General features: G+C 33.2%; 2 protein-coding genes across 2 annotated transcripts in view; one reads left to right on the forward strand and one right to left on the reverse strand.

Annotated features, from left to right (window-relative positions):
- LOC145329128 (uncharacterized) overlaps positions 1-19844 on the reverse strand; it is a 532399-nt gene that overhangs the window by 160141 nt on the left and 352414 nt on the right. The window lies entirely within an intron of this gene.
- LOC145327929 (uncharacterized) lies at positions 77-10941 on the forward strand. Its single transcript, XM_080171458.1, has 7 exons — positions 77-111; positions 2231-2304; positions 2643-2698; positions 3024-3121; positions 3608-3696; positions 7837-7897; positions 10474-10941. The coding sequence occupies exons 3-7, from the start codon at positions 2645-2647 to the stop codon at positions 10583-10585; spliced, it is 414 nt and encodes a 137-aa protein (XP_080027584.1). The 5' UTR covers positions 77-111; positions 2231-2304; positions 2643-2644; the 3' UTR covers positions 10586-10941.

The raw sequence follows: 19844 nt of genomic DNA on the forward strand, positions 1-19844 counted from the left end.
TATTCCTCTTTCCAAAAATACCTCACTTGTCAAGATTGGATAAAAAATTCTTTGTAGTCGAGATTCCATAACTGTGAAAGCTGAGGAGAAAGCTGAAATTATTCCAAGTCTGTAAGTTTTTTTAGTAGCGAAGCTACTCTATAATCTGAAATGTCCGTCTGTATGTTTGTATGTATATCTGTAACGTTTTGGAGATAAACGCCAGAAATTATTAGGGATTAAATGAGTTCACTAGAATATTTTTACCAAGTTTCATAATATTGTCAAATAAAGATTCCTAGATTTTTCCGTTTTTAAGATTTTCTCGATTCCTATTCAAGACTGACGGCTGAAATTTTCAGTGATGAAATAAATACACATTCTACATTCTATATTTGCATGCTATAAATTTTAAAAGGTTTATATTATTTATTTTAGATTAATGTTTATCTTTTATGACACTGCTCTATAGTTCATTTTTTTGGATAACAAACCATAATTTGTGAGCTCCTTGTTTTTATATTTCTTCATTAAGAGATATAAGTTTTCCGGAATTTTAATGTAGAGAGTAGATTTGAAATCTGCATCAAATTTTAAGGATTTTTTAGAAAATTCGTTTTTTGTAAAATTCTTTATCTAAAAGCGAAAATACATTTTAAGTTAAAAAATTTTGACCAATAGGATAGGTGGATTTTAAACTACCTGCGCTCTAATTGGTTGAATGATGTACGACATCCAATCAGAGCGCAGATTTTTTAAATCCACCAATCACAGATGCCAAAATTAATTAACTTAATTTGTATTTCCGCTTTTAGATAAAGAATTATACAAAAAACGAATTTTATAAAAAAAATCCTTAAAATTTGATGCAGATTTCAAATCTACTCCCTACATTACAATTCCGGAAAACTTATATCTCTTATTCTTCATATTGAATATTCGTAGATTTTTACATTTCAAAAAAATCAATTAATTTTTGTTTTATAGTATATTCGTATGCATAACAGAATTATATTTTACAATTATTTAATATTAATTGGGAATATTTATCGGGAGAGTGGCTTAACCATTCTAATCCATAAAGAATATTTATTTTTAAAATCAAATGTTTTACTAAAGTCAAATGAATGTACGATTTGATAGTCTAACTTCTAGAAAGCTTACTTTATATTAAGGAATTCAACTATTCATAGCTGACTTATTAAAGGATTTGTAATATGCTTTACACTATACTAGAAAATAAATTTTTACATGATATAATTTACGTGAGAAAAGCTTTATCTTAAGAAATGCGACTATTTACAGCTGACTCTTTATATGAACAAAATTATGCCTTTTTTCTTACCCATATGTGTACAGTGTACACACAGTAGAATACTAGGTCCTGTTGAAAACATAACAAACGTACTGTTGTATTGCTATTTGTTGTTATTTTATTTATGTAATTTATTTTGAGATAAACATGAAACAAACTATGAATTTATGTATTTTAATAGATTCGAATCACGAATTAAAGAATATTTATCATATACATTTGAAGTATGAGATAGTATATTTTTGTTTTAATAGAAACTCAAGAAAAAATATGGTTTTGTTAACTTAAATTCATAAAGGGATTTTTATTATTTTATAACGATTGCAATAGATGAAGCATATTTATTATTTATGCTCAGATAAAACATAGATGTAAAACAACAATATGAAGGCATTACTTTATGTGATGGACTTGATTCGAGAAAAAGTTGATAGAACAGCTCTAAATAACTCTAATGTTGAAAACTAGAAAATTTCAGTTTAATTCAATCAATGATAAGTATTTAGTGTTCTGCCATCCTCCTGCAGAATTAGACATTAGACATTATTTCTCTAGAGTAATCTCTCTACCGATTTGATCAATAATTTTCTGAGGAAAAAAATGACATTCATAAAAGCAAAATTAAACTATAATAGCTTTTTATTGCATGGTATTTTAGACTGTTTTCTGTGTATAAAAAAATTAAATGACAACATCCATGAAAGCAAAGATCTAAAATTAAAAGGAATAACAACTTTTGTAGAGTGTCATAACTTAATAAGCAAAACATTAACTTATAAGTCTAAAGAAAAATGTTACGTAACTTAATTGTAAGTTTAAAATTGATAATTCCATTCTAAAATGCATTATTTAACAATAAAAACTAACCATTACTTGTTCATTAACTTTGCTTGAAACTTTTTTTGCTTTTTGGTGGTATGAAAATTTTCATTATAGGTTGAAGGGAAAAGAAATAACTAGATAGCAAAGACTGAACTCCATTATTCAAATCCCCACGACTAGATAAATAGGTTAGCAATTTTACTATTTAAAGATTTTTGGAGACCTGGAGGATCAGGACCTGCAGGATTATACCTGGAACCCAAAATTGAGTTGAATACCTATATTTTGTATGAGAATGTACTACTATAGGATATTTTTTTTTGTATTTGGTAACATAAAATTCTTTGTTTATGTCAAAAAAGTAATTTTTGCTTTTTACCTGGATGACTCTGCCAGGTTTCTGGAATCATTTGTCTGCCCAGATGAATTTATAAAAAAAACATTAAGGGGGTTTAATTTAAAAGATTTAATCTTTTGGAAAAATTATCTTTTAACAAACAAAATATCAAAGAAAATTAATGTTTAGATATGAAGAGAATAATACTGTTTGGTTTCTTCTGTATAATTCTTGTTAGAATCCAGGTATATATCTACCTGGGTTAATTATATCATATAATAAAAAAGGTATTATCCTCTTAGAAATATTTTTTTCAATTTTGAAAATTTTTATCACCCCCCCCCCCCCCCCTCAAAATACTATGAACTTTGGCCGCGAAGCTCATCCCCTAGCCTATAACCTAATCTAACCTAATTGTAAGAAAAATTGTTGTTCTCTGCCAATATCATAGTTCCGTCGGGTGGGGGGGTATACCAAAATTTTATAAATTGAAAAAAATGTTGAAAGAGGAAAACACCAATAATTTTAAAAAGGAAAAGTCCATTACATTTTATTTATGTAATCATACAGGCACAAAACTGGAGGTCCCAGTGTCCTCATGCAGCTTTTATGAGAAAGCATACATGTTTGCATTGTTATACTGAAGATGAAGCTGCAGTTTATTCAAGGTTTACTATATTAAATGGTCAAAGTATCAATCATGACATATATGCTAGTTGTTAAGCAGAGTTGGGTTCATATAAGAGATTTTTAACAGACTAGTGACACTTAAAGTTAGATATGGGGAAATGATTTGACCCGGCAGGGGCAATTAATTATCATATACAAATTTACTTGAAAGGTCTTGAATTCAAAAGGTGAGATGTCTGTTAGATTTTGATTTATGAAATACCATAGGTATTTCAATGTAAAGGAGATACTGGCTTTTTAATTTGTTCCTGACTATTTAACCTTATTCTACTGAGTTATGGATGAATACATATATATGTTAAAGAATATAATATTAAGCATACAAGCTTTGTATTTAAAAAGGATTATATTCTAAAGGAGGGTTCTAAAGAATAAAGATAACCAAAAAAAAGAGATTAAATTTAGGCTTATTCTTATTATGTTTGAATTTTTGAAACTTATTTCATGAATATTACCTTTTTTAGAAAAGTGAGAACTGATGTTGTTTATGAGAACTGGGTTTTCCAGCATGATGGTTACAGCAATTTTCGAAACAGTTTCACTTACATGTTAGGTAACATCATTTCATTATGCTCCCATGAAAAATTTGGGGGGGGGGGGGGTTCAATGTCATTTTTTTGTAGGTAAGATAGAGAGCTGTGAATTCATTACTTTTTAAGTTTAGTAATTATACATCGGCAAGAGTTGATTTTTTAAGAATATCTGGTGAGTTGGTCGTGGTGTCCGGTCAAAGTCGGTTAGGTAGCACCAAAGTTAGAAATAATTCAAAATAAATATTAATTTCTACATTAAGACTTTTGTGTATAAGGTAGAGACCTAAAATTTCTTTTGGTGAATATCAATGAACATCTGATAAAAGTGGTGTCATGACCGTTTGACCGTTTGTTCGCTCCCTGACCGATTTAAGGACTGATTTTTTGTCCGGCTTTTATAACATAGACTTATATCATGAATATCATAGCTTCTATTGCAGCTAGATACCTAAAACAAATTTTTGGTAGAACCTTGAGCCATAATGAACTTCCGTGAATAGTAATTTCATGACCACTCCTTGACCGATTTTTGACCGATTTTCTGTTTTCTACCTGTAGTTATGCCGCTTTTAAGCTGCCAGTTTACAAATTTCAAAACAGCTCTAGACCAGCCAATTTTTGTATGTAGTCTTTTATTGTGACCATACACAGAAAAAAAGATATTAATTGGCGCCGCCAACGACCGTTTTACCACTGTAACCGCCAAAAATTGTGTGTTCCGTTATTTTCCGTTTTTTGGCGTTTTTTTTTACAGAAAAAGTAATTTTTTTGTTATGAAAAATAAAAGTTTGTCCAAAAATTTGGTTATCCTAGCTTTAAAATTGGCCGCTCTCCAGTTGTTTTGATATTGAGCGGCTAGCTGCTATAAAGCGGCTATAGAGCAGTCTGCCCGCTATGACTAAAAAAAGTAATTTTCTCTAAAATTACACATGAACCACCAAAAAAAAATTTTCATCTCTATCTGTAACAGGAGCCGAGATATAGGGGGGGGGGGGCTCTTAGAGCCCCTCCCCTATCTGATAAGGTGGGAATTGGAGTCTGATTTGTAAGGGTTAAAAAACAATTAAGAAAGAGGAGCTAGTTTAGAAAAGATATCTTTAATGCATTAAAAAATGTTAGTTTTACATATAAAAATTACCTTTTAAATTTTATTTAATTTATCTAAGAACCATTTACCCACAACCTTCTACTTCTTAACATGACACTCCCAAATCTATAATTATGACCAGAAAGGATTAGCGCAACCTTGACCCAATAAATGCACAACCACTTAGATATGTATTTCAACATAAGCATACAAAATAATAATAATAAAATTATTACACATATTCACATATTTTTATGCATAGTTTGGTACTTTCATAACCTGGGTTGGCCGTTGCATAAGCTGAAAATACCAGTTCATGACAAACATATTCAAGAAGATTTTATAAGGTTTCTAGCTACATCGAATTTTAATAAGATAGTCATATTGGATATATACATATAACATATAAATAGGTTTAAACAGAACAAATAAATAAATAAATAGTATGGTATTAGCAATGGTATTTACACTATGATACAATGGGGTTAGAGAGTTGTTAAAAATTTTACAACAAATTTAGGCAGATTTTAATTATTTTTACAGACAAAACATTTTTGCTTATTACAGTTAAAACTCTTGTACTTATCTAATGATTTATTTTTAATGAGATTTTTAGTGGAATTTTTAGTTTTAGCACACCTTATAGCAGTGTCTAGATTGTTCCATGTTTTAACAAAGCAGACATTGGGAAAAGTTTCTAAGGCTTTATGTTTAGGTAAAGGTACTTTTAATTTCATTACTCTGTTTGATAACATTGGTTCAAAAATATTATTGAATGAGTCTGGCATTTGTCCTGCAAGGAAACTTTTTACAAAGCTACCTATATTAATTATCTTAATATCTTCAAGTTTAAGTAACTCAAGCTTTTCAAGTAATGGATCTACATGAGCATTGTACTTTGCATTAGCGACATATCTCACAGCTTGCTTTTGTTTTGATAATAATCTATTCATTCCCTCACATTTAGCATTACCCCAGGTTATAATAGAAAATTCCAAGTGCGATTTTACAAAGGAATTATATATAGATTTACGAATTTTAGTGGGTACAAACTTTTTCAATTGATTTAATACAAAATTAGCACTAGATACTTTGTTAATAACTGAGTTTATATGGTGTTCCCATGTTATAAACTCATCTAAATGAACACCTACAAATTTAAAAGATTTAATATTACAATCATTCCCGATTCTTTCATTTTTTTCACCACCAATTTTTATGTCTAATGAATCTTTAATACACTGCATTTGTTTGGTTCTAAAAACCATGAACTTAGTTTTGGCAACATTAAGTGAAAGTTTATTTGCTTGAAACCAAAGTTTAGCTTTTTCTAGTTCAATGTTTACCCTCTCATCTAATCTTTTTAAATTGCTATCACTATGTGCAAAAATTGTGTCATCAGCAAAAAGTGAGGCAAATATATATTAATTGCATTAGGCAAGTCATTTATATATAATAAAAACAGTATAGGACCAAGAACACTTCCCTGTGGGACTCCATGGGTTATGTTTTGAATAGATGATTTGATACCATTAATTTCTACATATTGAGAACGATTATTTAAATAAGAATGGAACCATTTATTTGATAAACCTTTAAAACCATAATGATTTAGTTTGTTTAAAAGGATTTGGACATTGCAAGTATCAAATGCCTTTTTTAAGTCAATGAAGCATCCCAGTGTGTATTCTGGTGTTTGAGAATCAAGACCTTGGTATATTTTATTCAATAGTTGAATTAAGAGCTGGGTTGTGTTGTGCTTGGGTCTAAATACATACTGATGTTTATAAAGAATATTGAACTTATTCAAGTATTTAAACATTTGACAGGCAACTATTTTTTCCAGAAGCTTAGAAAAGGCATTTAATATACTGATAGGTCTATAGTTATCAAATGAATTATTCCTTCCTGATTTAAAGATTGGCAAAATTTTAGCGCATTTATAACTGTTTGGAACAAAGCCATGTTTAAAAGATAGATTAAATAGGTGTACAACAGGCTCTATAATACTTGGCATAATTTCTTTTAAAAGTTTAGTAGAAATATTGTCAGGCCCACAACTTAGTTTAGGTTTTAGCTTATTGAGAGTAGAAAAATTATTTGAGGGGTGATTTTTTGAAACACAAAATTTCCATTGACTGGAACCCCAAGGTAGTCATTAAAATCATTTTCGCAAAATGGAATTTCATCTGCTAGTCTGGGACCAACATTAATAAAGAAATTGTTAAAACCTTCACAAATATCTTGAAAGTTTTCATAAGATCTGTTATCATCAGTAAAAAGTTTTGGGATTGAAAGCGTTTTTTTATTCTTGTTAATGAGTTGATTAATTGTAGACCAAGTTTTTTCATGTTAGACTAAAATTCATTAAATTTAGAAAAATAGTACTCTTTTTTGGCTTTCCTAACTGCAGATTTATAAATATTATTTGCAGTGACAAATTTTCTATTGCTATCAACGGTTTTATCCTTAAATTTTTTTCTTAATAACATTTCCTTTTTCTTTCTTAGGTTTAGTAAATCTGGTGACATCCAGGGATTTTGGGGGATAACTCTTTTGTTGGGTTTTATAGTTTTAAAAGGGAAACATTTTTCAAAGTTTTCGTTGATAACATTAGACAAGTTTTCAAAAGCACTCTCTGGACTAGAATCTGTAGTTGTGTCAGACCAATCAAAAGAAGATAAGGATTGCTTAAATATTTCAGTATTTTCATTAGACATATTTCTTTTTTGTAAAGAAGAATCTTTGTCCAGCATTGTAATTATTCATCCTTTTATTTGTGAAAATATTATCAATCAAAGTGGCACTTGTTGGTGTAATTCTGATAGGTAATGTAATAACTGGTAAAAATGAATGAGAGATTAACATATTTAAAAAGTCGTTGGTTGCAGAATGTTCATTATATTTAAGCAGATTAATATTATATATATATTCATATTATCTAGAGAAACATAAAAATCATTTAAAATATTAATGGTAAATAAATGTATCTTTTTTAATTTTAATTATTTTGATAAACTAAAAAGTGTTTAATTTCTTTCTATGATAATCTAAGTTGTATTCTTTTTTTTAGTTAATAGAAATACAACTTGTCTTGCAACACAAGCACCAATCAAGAATGCATTTAAGTGTACGTAAGTAATCTTTCTTTGAATTAAACACTATATGTAAATCCCCACCACCCACACACACCCCTCCCTAACCGAACTTTAGATTTAAAAAATGTCCCAAACATTCGGACAATTGGGCGTTTAAATAGGACCTAATGGTAGTTAGAATCTGTTGAGAACAAAATCCCAGCCGTTCCTTCTTGCCAGATATTGCCATTTTAAGATTTTAAGTAAAATTACTCTTCTATCAATATTTTAGTGTAATTGTAATGGAACAGCCCCAAAACAGAGTAGCTTTGCTCCTCTGGCCAATCTGACTGCTTGGAGTTCCTTACAGGAAGTGCCTTATTGTGTAAACACAAGTGGGGATTCGAACCCATTCCCAAAACTATCCAATGTGGAATAGCTGTATATTACAGCATAACAACAGTTATTTGTATATTGGGCTCAGGCTATGAATGCCTCTCTGGATACCCTCTAGCTGTTGTTTGTGATAAGAGCTAGATCTGCTACAGCCACAGTTGCAGCTGCTGCCACTGCCAGTTCTGCCGATAAAACATGGATTTTTTGACAATGCAATGCCGGCTTTCCTAGAAATATCATGGATCTTAAAGATCTTTTAAGTCTCAACATTTCATATATATTTTATTTAATTATTATTTCTAAAAATCTAAATTTCAAGATCTATGATGGTTTTGAAATAAAAAAAAATATTATCAATTATTAAAGTGGCTGTCTTTGTGGCTACATGACAATGTTAAATAACTGTAGCCACTTTTAGCATGGCCAGCCATGGTGCATGGCTACATGTAGCCACAGCTATGTATAGCCATTGATTTAAAGATCACTATTAGGTGAGCGGCTGTACATCTGACATTGGCAACAGCTTCACTAAACAATTTTAAAGATCCAGCTTAGCAGGGTCAGATCCTTGTTGGACTTGTAACTGGGGTTCCCAACAGTCAGGCTCCTGCACTGGAAGTTTAGGACAGGTCTTGACCACCATCTCTGACCTGGGGGGGCAGTTTGATGTGAAACCCCACCCCTTTCCAATTTTTCGCCTCCTGAAGGCACCTTGAACACCATGGAGGTGTACAACTAAGAAAAACCACTGTCCAATTTCACCTTCTAGGGGGCCTTGGCCCTTACCTTGATGGTAATGGACAGCAACTCCATGCTACCCATATGGTCATTGGTCAGCTATGTTCAGGTGCTACACAACCTCCTGGACCTTAGGGAATTCAATGATGACAAAAACTGTGGCTGACAGTGGCCCCATGAGACTGCCTTAGCCAAACAGTTGATTGTATGGCTAGAGCTCTTCTTGCCTTCAGTAGCTGGTGCTAGGAGGGACCCTGGGCCTTCCCCAGGCTTGGCAGGGCTGGAGTCACTTACTTAATGGGAGTGAGGGCAACCATGGCTACTCTCTCAACTGATCCATACCATCAGCTCAGGTCTGTTGAACAGTAAATGTATCTCCTACTCCCTCCAATGTTCAGGGCATGGTTCAAGATGCACACCACCATGATCCCCTGGAGGGTCAAGATCAGGGTAGAACAAATTTGCATCTTGAGCAAGGTATGCATCCCATCACCTGCAGCCCTCCTTTTGTAGCAGCTGTGTTAATCTGGAATTGGCAGGGGAGCATTTCATGGCTCAGAGCACATACCAGGGTGTGTGTAATCACCCTGAGCTTGGAACTTGTTTGCCAGAGTCCATCATGGTATTTACCTCTATAGGTTGCAATTTACAGTTGGGCAGCTGCACCCGCAAGTGGCAGTGTGAATGGGAGTCTAAGGGCACCATTGAGCACCTGCTCTATCCCTGGGTGCGAGTGAACAACACCCCAGAAAACATGTGGTGCAGACCTCCAAAGTGCTCCACTGGGGCCTGGGGGTGAATGGTCCGGTTTCTGGTTATGATAGATCTTGCCTTGGCTGGCCATCCATCAATCACTGGTGAAAATATTGACATCATGCTGTAATATAATGCTATTCCATGTTGGTTAGTTTTGGGAATGGGTTCGAATCCCTACTTGTGTTAATACATTAAGGCACTCTCTGTTAGGAACTCCAAACAGTCAGTTTGGCCACAGGAGCAAAGATACTCTGTTTTGGGGCTGTTCCACTAAAATTACACTAAAAATTTCGAGAAGATTTAAGTTTAATATTTAGTGTAATTTTACTTAAAATCTTAAAATGGCAATATCTGGCAAGAAGGCTGGGATTTTGTTCTCAACTGATTCTAACTACCATTAGGTCCTATTTGAACGCCCAATTGTTCGAATGTTTGGGAAATTTTTTTAATCTAAAGTTCGGTTAAGGAGGGGTGTGCACAACCATCCCCCCCTCTCATTTCAATTGTGTGAAAGATAGAGTTACAAAATTTTAGACTTATCAAAGGGCACAAATATGGATCTTGATTTTTTTAATTAGTGCAAAGAATGTAAATAAATTATGAAATTGAAGAATTGTCATTTTAGATTAAATACTAAACCTTTGAAAATTTAACATTTATCCATATTAGTGGGAAAAAAATGTAAACTTTTAATTCCCCAAATTATTTCCCTATAAAAATTGATTGAAACATGAATTTTTAAGGAAATGTCAGTACAACAGTTGGAATTGTGTTTGGAAACTTGGAAGACAGGTATCATTTATCAGACAGGAACTTTTTCTGAGAAGCCTTTGGTGTGCATTCTCCCTACTCTAACTACATATGTTGTCTACCTGACATTGCATCAGTAGTAACCATTTTAATGTCTTTAGTTATAACATGGTGTCAGGCTAAGATTCAAACCTATCACCCTCCCCAAGGACAAGCGGATGTGCTAATTGTTGAGCCACGGTCACGAGTTATATTTTAAGTGCAGTTCACAGAAAAATGTCTAAAAATTCAAATAATACCACTATTTAACTTTATTTAACTAAACATACACATTATGTTCCCTTCACTGTAACTGACCCAAAAAGGGTACAAGTTATTAATTAATAGCCAATACTCTAATAAGAAACAGTAATAATCTTACTGGAAACATAAATGCATTAAAACATACTAATATTCACTAATTTACCACTCCTCCCCATGTGCAGTATTGGATCTTGGCATTTCCAGAATGTTGATAAGCCTTTGTAAACTAACGCAAAGTACATTTTATTCAATGATTCAAGCATATTGGGAAAAAAATGACTTGTAAAAACTAAGACATTCATTCGTGGTGCAAAAAAAATAACTTTTTAAATTGCTTTTATTAGTTTAGGGGTAATTATATTTCTTAAAAGTTTGGGAATGCTTATGACTCCCCTTAATCTGTTTTGGGGAGGTAATCACTTTTCAATCCCCTTTCTTCCCCTTGGGCACATGTGGAGGTAGGACCAATTAATTCCTTTCTCTTTGGAAACAAATTCTAGCATTATTTTTTTGGTTTTATATTTAAGTTTAAAAATAAACATATTCTAATTTGTATTAATAGGTACCTTTTTATATTAAATTTGTTTTAGGATGTTAAAATTCAACATGATCCACGGACTGGGCATTTTTATTATAGAGAATTTGAACAAGATCATGGATTTTACCCCAATCTACAACGTGGAAAACGTGGATCTGAGGGCCTTATACAAACGGTAACAGAGTTAGACCCATGTCCTCAATCATCTAAAGACTCTTTATCATCATCATCGCAAGTTATCTCTTCTTTCCAGAGCATGGGCCTCACACAATGGTTCTACATTTTATACGGGACACTGATGATGGATTGGGCTTTTAATCTAGTTGGTAATGTTTAACAGAGATTGCTCTGATGAAGGTCATTTCTAAGATCATGGTATAGAAATTACAAATTTATTATACCAAGAAGAAGGGACCAAGAATATAGTTTTCAAATACTTCTTGTGAAATATTATTAAATTATGTTAATATTAAAAATTTAATGATTGAGCATTGTAAGTATGATGATTTTGAATAAAAGGAGAAAAAATATGCACTTTTTATTGAAGAATTTAGAATCAATATAATATGCCCTTAGGTATGATAACATCCTTAAAAACAGAGCAAAAAAAATCAGACAGTCCCAAGGAAATTATACCAACGAATAAGAAAATGTAATTAAAAACCTCTGGTACTATTGTAATAAATAGTATATGAAGGAGGTGTTGGGGGATGTATTCACCCCCTGGCAAATTAATGTGATGGATGGACGGTTATACCCCTAAACCTCTTTGACAGGGTTCTACACTCTGATGCACATAGAATATCCGCCCACTAAACAACGCTTGTGTGACTTTTGAGTATGTTGATTATTCAGGGGGGATACTAGTTCAGAGCTGGATTTTAAAATCATTTAGTGGTGACCTTTAAAAGTAGGCCCAGACAGCTAGCAACAACTTTCACAAATATTTTCAGCCATCTATATCAAATAGCAGCAGAGAAATTCCCGTGTCACTTAAACAGTTTTTAACTGACAGACTAAGTAATTATAGAGTAGCTTCCCTAATAGTAAAAAAAGAACAAATAGTGAAAATGTAAAAAGATGAATCAGACAACATGAATAATAAAAAAAGATGACAACATCCTTAAGTAGCGAAGCTCAAAAATTATGAAGGGATATCGGAAAAAAAATTACTTTAGAGCAGTGTCATACAATAAACATTAACCCTTACAGATCGGGCCCTAATTCCCACCTTAATAGATCGGGGGGGGGGGGGGGGGGAGGTCATATTGACCCCTTCCCATCTCGGCTCCTGTTACAGTTAGAGACATAAAATTTTTTCTGGTGGTTCATGTGTATTTTTAGAGAAAATTACTTTTTCTAGTCCTTAGTTGCTTTTTAGCAGCCAGCCGCTAAATATTAAAACAGCTGTAGAGCGGCCATTTTTGCAGCTAGGATGACCAAATTTAAGGACGAACTTTTTTTTTCATAACAAAAAAAATTACTTTTCCTGATCATCGCCGAGAAGGCAAATAAGGATTTACCAGAAAAATGTATAGTCCTATCTGGAATAGAAGCCATGATATTCATGATATATGTCCGTAGTAAAAGCCGGACAAAAATCGGTCATAAAGTCGGTCATGGAGCAGTCAAATGGTCATAACACCACTTATCTCAGAAGGTCATTGATATCTAAGTATTCACTAAAAAAATTTTAGGTTTCTACCTTATACACAAAAGTCATAATGTAGAAATTAAGATTTATTTAGATTTTTTTCTAAATTTGGTGCCACCTAACCGACTTTGACCGGACGCCATGACCGACACAGACCAGATATCCTTATAAGATCAACTCTTGCCGACCTATAATTACTAAACTTAAAAAGCAGGGTTCGGAAGCCGCGCCTCAGCCGCGCATAAGCCTCAGTTTTAAATCTGGTTGTGAGCAGAAAAAAAAATTTCAGAAGGAAGGATTGTCTGCTAAAGAGCAGTTTTATACATCCAGCTGAATTTTATAGTGATAAAATGAAGATTTCACTGAGGCTTACACGCGGCTTATGCGCGGCTTCCGAACCCTGTTAAAAAGTCATGAAGTCACAACTATCTATCTTACCTACAAAAAAAATGACATTGAAAAAACTAGAGGGGGGGGGGGTCAATATGACCCCCCCCCTGATATGTAAGGGTTAAACTTGATAAAATAGGGAAATAACAAGACCTTTACAATCATGCAACCTTTAAAATCAAGACAACTTAAAATCTTGGAATTTATCTAGCACCACAATTAATAGACAAATCTTAATGAAACTACATAAAAACATGTAGAATATGAGCATATTCAAATCTTTATATTTTTACCTGTCAATCCAGAAAAGGAATTGTTGAGAAAATCACGAAATTCTTAAAATCTAGGAATCGATCTAGCACCCCAATTGATAAACAAATCTTAATAAAACTTATGAAGTGAAATTATGTAGATTGTAAAATTAATTATTCCCTGATAATTCAGCCCTCTATCTTGATACTTATAGAAGAGGTACAAATGTAAAATTTAACCTTCTACCTTTCACCTACAGAAATTTAATGTTCTAAAGAGCATTACAGACCAACGACTAAGTGATTTTGGGGCTAGTATATTTATATTCTGCTAATTCAGTCCTAATTTATGTTTGTCCTACCTTACCAGAGCTTTGCCTTACTGGATGTTGTCGTCCTTGTTTTGTTAACATTACTCAAAGGTTTTATTTACTTTTCACTCATAAAAATGGATATAGGATTTGCGTGGATATAAGGACAGGGGAAAACCTTTTGTCAATTTAGCTTGCTAATTTGAACATCATTTATTGATCAGTTCTTTCTTCCTGTAGAAGTTGAGGAGATGGGGTAAAGGGGGTGAATGCGAGCATCACTGTATCAGAGTAGATGAAAATCAGGTGCAACATCCAAGTATTAACATATTGCTTAATTATCATAAATAAAATTTGTAATATCTAGCTATTGTTATACGACGTTGTAACAACATTAGAGGGTTTACAATTCATTGAAATTATGGAGTTGTGCCAGCTGTAATTACAAATATGAACACTAGAAGCTTTTAGAAAGAAGGTGTATATTGGGGTGTATAGAAACCCTCTAGTAAAAATAAGTAAGTAAACTGTCAACCCCCACTGCCCCTACACCCCTCGTCAACCCCCTCTACACCCCCTTAAATAGTTATTGATATGTCACATTAAAAAATCATTGACTTTTTTTTGGTTGGGACAAGAGAGTAACCAAGCTTTTTGAATTGCATGTTTCAACTCTATAACCTGGCTAAATTGTTGACGATTGGACAAACTGACCGACTAGTCTACCATGATTATAGGCAACTTTACTTCACAAAAGATTTTATGTCCTATGTTTTTCCTGTAAGAATTTTTTTAAATTTTCAAGAGTCAAAAAAATTATGGATAGACTGTAAATCCAAAATTTTGTATTGGCAACAAACTCCCTAATTTGATAAAGTCTATTACTCACTAGTAAAACCTGAGTAAAACAAACAATACAAAATATTAAGTAATTGTGAAAAAAGAATTTTAAATAAAAAGTTATGACTTATATTATGACATTTAGGGAAAGAATTACTATTCATACACTGTTCTATCCCTATGACTCAGGAAGGTCTAAGATTTTTATTATAAGGGGCCTAAAGTAAGGGTTTTCCAATTTTGAGGAGGGTAAACTGAATGAAAGTACTACTGGTGCTGCCCGTAGTTTATGGGAACTAACTTCCCCATAAACAAGAAAAATGTGGGGAATTTTTTTTTTTTGGGGGGGGGGGGTGTTGGGGTGTCTCACTACCCAAGAAAATAGCTTAAAACAACCACATGACCAATAGGTATGTATCCTGAAGAGTAGAATCCAATTGGTTCGTTGGTTACGGAGATCTTAAGCTTCAGACAGACGGACGAACAGCATCTAAGATAATAATTAAGTTCCATCCAACGTTATAAAGACATCTATAATACAAAGTAGAACAATGTCTGTCTGTCTGAAGCTTAAGATCACAGTAACCGCTGAACCGATTGGGCTCTACTTTTCAGGGATTATACCTACTGGTCCTGTGATGGTTTTAAGATATTTTCTTGGGGGGTGGGACACCCCAAACCCTCCAAAAAAACAAAAAAAATCCCCCCCATTTTTTTTATTGCAAAAGATTTCTTGGTCATTTTTTTTTTGCAGGAGATTTCCTTGGTCCTTTTCCGAATTTCACCTTAATTTTTTTTATCACCTTTTGGGGCAAAGCCCCTAGAGGCTAGGGGTGAAGCCGCTAGTATATGTATACAGAAATCATATCTATAATACAAAGTAAAATGATGTCTGTCCGTCCGTCCGTTCGTCCCTTAAGATCTCGGTAATCTCTGAACCAATTGGATTCTACTCTTCAGGGAGTTTACCTACTGGTTCTGTGGTGATTTTAGGCTATTTTCTTGGTTGGATTTTACTCTTCAGGGAATATACCCACTGGTTCTGTGGTGATTTTAGGCTATTTTCTTGGGGGATGGGACACCTAAAACCACCAAAAAAACAAAAAATCCCTCACCCCATTTTTCTGTAGCAGTGCCTATTTTTTAAAACAAATTCTATATGTAGCAGTAGGTAGCCTCTAGCAGTGCCCATTTTTTAAAACAAACTCTCTATAGGAGGGTTGACTTCCCCTTACCTCATAGGGCGAAGCTCCTAGAGTCTAGGGGCGAAGCCGCTAGTAAAATTATGAAGAAGCCGTAAAAATTTTCTGTCTGTAATTTACCAATAAATATTCTTATGCGAGTTTTCTGGGAATAAAACTTTATACTTGAACACAGAATGATTCTTGGTTTGGTTTGGATTTCATATTGGTTCAGTGGTTAGCAAATCCTTTGCTACCTACACAGATAGACATACACATAGATAGACATCCTGTTACTTTTAATATTCTCAATATACAATCAATAAAATGAGGTCTCTAGGGGCACTTAAGGGAAGAGGTGGGAGTTAGTCGACCCACTTCTTTCCATTTTTGTTTTAAAAAGAAATAGAGAAAAAATGGAAGGATGTGTTTTTTTTATGTGCCAAATCCTTTTGACATCCTGTTACTTTTATATCTTTAACGGCTGTGTGAATATCAGGCTAAATGCAAGAAGACAGAAATACCTCCATTCAAATACACCCCTACTCAATATGTGGTCACAGATGAGGATCTCTGCCTATAGTTTTTTTTTTATCGCAGCCTATTATAGACAGTTTTCCGCAGATATTAAAATTAAAAATTATAAGATTAAACCCAGTTTCGTTATCCAGAGGGTAAAAAAACTGTTATGAGTTTTAGGATTTTTATTTTGAAATTCGTGGGAAGTTGTGTGTAATACGATGATGAGAGGGAACCGGTTTAATCCACCGGATAATAATCGGTTTCAAAGCCATACTAGAAAAAAATTTATTATATCAACCTAAAAGATTAAAGTGGCGTGCATTATTTTTCACAATCCTTTCACAATTTTAAGGGTTGTGTGACTTTTTAATTTAACACCCCTCCCCTACTATTGCTGTTTAACCCTTACAGCTCGGGCCCCAATTCCCACCTTAATAGATCGGGGGGGGGGGGGGGGGGCTCCAAGAGCCCCCCCCTCTATCTCGGCTCCTGTTACAGATAAAGATAAAAAAAATTTTCTGGTAGTTCATGTGTATTTTTAGAGAAAATTACTTTTTCTAATCATAGCGGCCAGGCCGCTCCTTAGTCGCTTTTTAGCGGCCAGCCGCTAAATTTTAAAACAGCTGTAGAGCGGCCAATTTTGCAGCTAGGATGACCAAATTTTAGGACGAACTTTTATTTTTCATAACAAAAAAATTACTTTTTCTGATCATCGCCGAAAAACGGCAAATAACGAAAACCGCCATTTTCGGCGGTTACGGCGGTAAAACGGCGGTTGGCGGCGCCAATTAATATTTTTATCTGTTTGATGTTGCTTAAGGATTTACCAAAAAAATTTATAGGTCTCTAGCTGTAATAGAAGCCACGATATTCATGATATATGTCTGTAGTAAAAGCCGGACAAAAATCGGTCATAAAGTCGGTCAGGGAGCGATCAAACGGTCATAACGCAACTTTTCTCAGAAGGTCATTGATATCTAAGTATTCACCAAAAAATTTTTAGGTTTCTTCTTATACACGAAAGTCATAATGTAGAAATTAAGATTTATTTAAAATTTTTTTCTAATTTTGGTGCTACCCAACCGATTTTGACCGGACACCACGACCGACACAGACCAGATATCCTAATAAAATCAACTCTTGCCGACGTATAATTACTAAACTTAAAAAGTCATGAAGTCACAGCACTCCATCTTACCTACAAAAAAAATGAGATTGAAAAAACTAGAGGGGGGGGGGCTCTTGGAGCCCCCCCCCCCCCGATCTGTAAGGGTTAAGGGAAATGTGTCAAGAGGGTGTATCATGAAATCCCTCCTTTATTTTGCCAGGGGGTGCATAACCCTTTAGCACGGCGCTTCACAAGAAACATGAAAAATTGTATTTTTTTGTAATATTTAATAAAATTTGTTGTAAGATGTTTTTTTTTTTATCTCGTATACATATACTCTATAAGTCTTACATGTCTTATTAATTGCAATTGAGTAAACCAATAATAGTATTAAGTTAATCTAAGTACTTTTAGATTATAGTACACTGTACGTGTACACACATTGTTTTACAAATACCTTTGAAATGTCTGGAATTATATTTTTATTTTTAAAAAATCACGGAACCTAGATTAATATTAAGAGATTTCATGTTTTTATTGAGATATATATAAAGGAACACAATCTATTGTTAACATTTAATCTTTAGACAGTTTGAATAGCCAATTTCAAGAAACTGTTTATATCGCAAAAAAGCTAAGGAAATATAATGAAAAAGGTCCTAAAAAGTTATATAATTATTATATTTTATCTAAGAAAAAATCACGGAACCTTTGTATTGAGAGGTTTCGTGTTTTTTTTAAATGTATACTTTAAAACAAATATCTTTGTAGTTGACTTTTAACCAGATTGTATTGTTTTTGGCGTTTTCCACAATTATTATGGCGAAAAAAACGACTGCAAAATACATTTAAAATTTTTAAAAATCACAAAACCTTTTATTGAGTGGTTTACTGTATTTAAAGACGATATTTATGGGGGCAGAAAAATAGCCGACAAAACTTAAATTTTAAAATGAAATAACTTAAATCAAGGAAGTTTGACCTATACAAAGCTTACTGCTTTATACAGTAGGATATTCTATAATAAAAAGATTATTTAAAAGCTAAGGATTATGTTAATCATAGACGAATCTGAAGAATTTATTTAAATTTGTAAATAATTAATACAATTTAGTAAAATTAAATTCATATTGCATATGTCTTGAATTCCAATAAATTTCAAATATTTTGTTTTTAAACATAAATCTTTCTTCTTGACCAGTAAGTATATTTCCAGTATGGCTTCGAAACCGATAAATATCCGCTGGATTAGGACCAGTTCTTAGCCATACTGAAAAATCTTGTTTAACATCATAATACAGACAATTTTTAGCGATTATAATTTTAAAAAGATAAAATTAAACCAGTATTGTTAGGGCGGGCATTCGGCCCTTCGGGGCTCACAAAACTGATTTTAACCTTCTCATTTTGCGTGGAAAGTTGTCTATGATACGATGCGATAAATAACTATTTCCCCTTTTCTATCACTTCTCTATTTACAAAGCACAACCCAAGGGATCTAAAGGGATAAGACAATAGTAATTAAATTGATGATAAACAAAATTATCCCTGCAATAGATTGAAATATAAGTAAAAGGTTTAAACCAACTTATTAGAATTCAATAAAAATACCCGATTTTTTTAAGACAACGAATAAGATACTGTGGTTATAAAACTTTGGGGGCCAGAGTAATTTACAGTCCAATGTCGCCTCCCTCTCACTAACTGCTGAACCGAAATGATTCTTCTTTAAAGGGTCTTGAAAAGGTTTATACCTTTTTTTGAGGGAGGGCACTATCACCCTACGGCCCCGTTATTTTTAACGTTTTCTTTTGAAATTGAAACAAGTGTCCCTAGAATAATCATAGGTATTATACATTATTAAAGTTGAAAAATACGCGGTTACAGATATAATAAGTATAAAAGTATCGGTTATCGGAATGTAGCAGGCCTCAGGAACTTGGGCGGCTTCGCCATCTTGTCCAAGGCAGGGACCAAACTTATGCTACGCACTTGTCCACAGACCCATCTGCTTTGTTACCACTGTTCTTGGCTAGCACACCTAAATAGTATATGTTAGCCTTCTCTTGTTGTGACATGGTGTCCCATGTCCGCCTATGATATATGTTTCTCTAAACTTGTGGTTTTAAACTCTAAATTTTCCTGTTTTTTTTTTATAAATTTCAATATGTGCTTAAGACTCAAGATATGGAAGTCTTTGGTCCGTATGGTGTTGTTACCAAATAGCTCCAGCCTGAGCTTGTTGTATCTGGGGCAGTAGCCGATG

The sequence above is a fragment of the Acartia tonsa genome, chromosome 9, assembly GCF_053477335.1.
Source record: "Acartia tonsa isolate MP-2025a chromosome 9, ASM5347733v1, whole genome shotgun sequence".
In the NCBI taxonomy this organism is placed as follows: Eukaryota; Metazoa; Arthropoda; class Copepoda; order Calanoida; family Acartiidae; genus Acartia; species Acartia tonsa.

Coding starts and splice junctions, on each gene's coding strand:
- LOC145327929 (XM_080171458.1), top strand. CDS start 2,645: ATGAAGAGAATAATACTGTTTGGTTTCTTCTGTATAATTCTTGTTAGA. Junction 3,122..3,607: donor GAAGCTGCAGTTTATTCAAG/GTTTACTATATT, acceptor TACCTTTTTTAG/AAAAGTGAGAACTGATGTTG. Junction 3,697..7,836: donor CAGTTTCACTTACATGTTAG/GTAACATCATTT, acceptor TCTTTTTTTTAG/TTAATAGAAATACAACTTGT.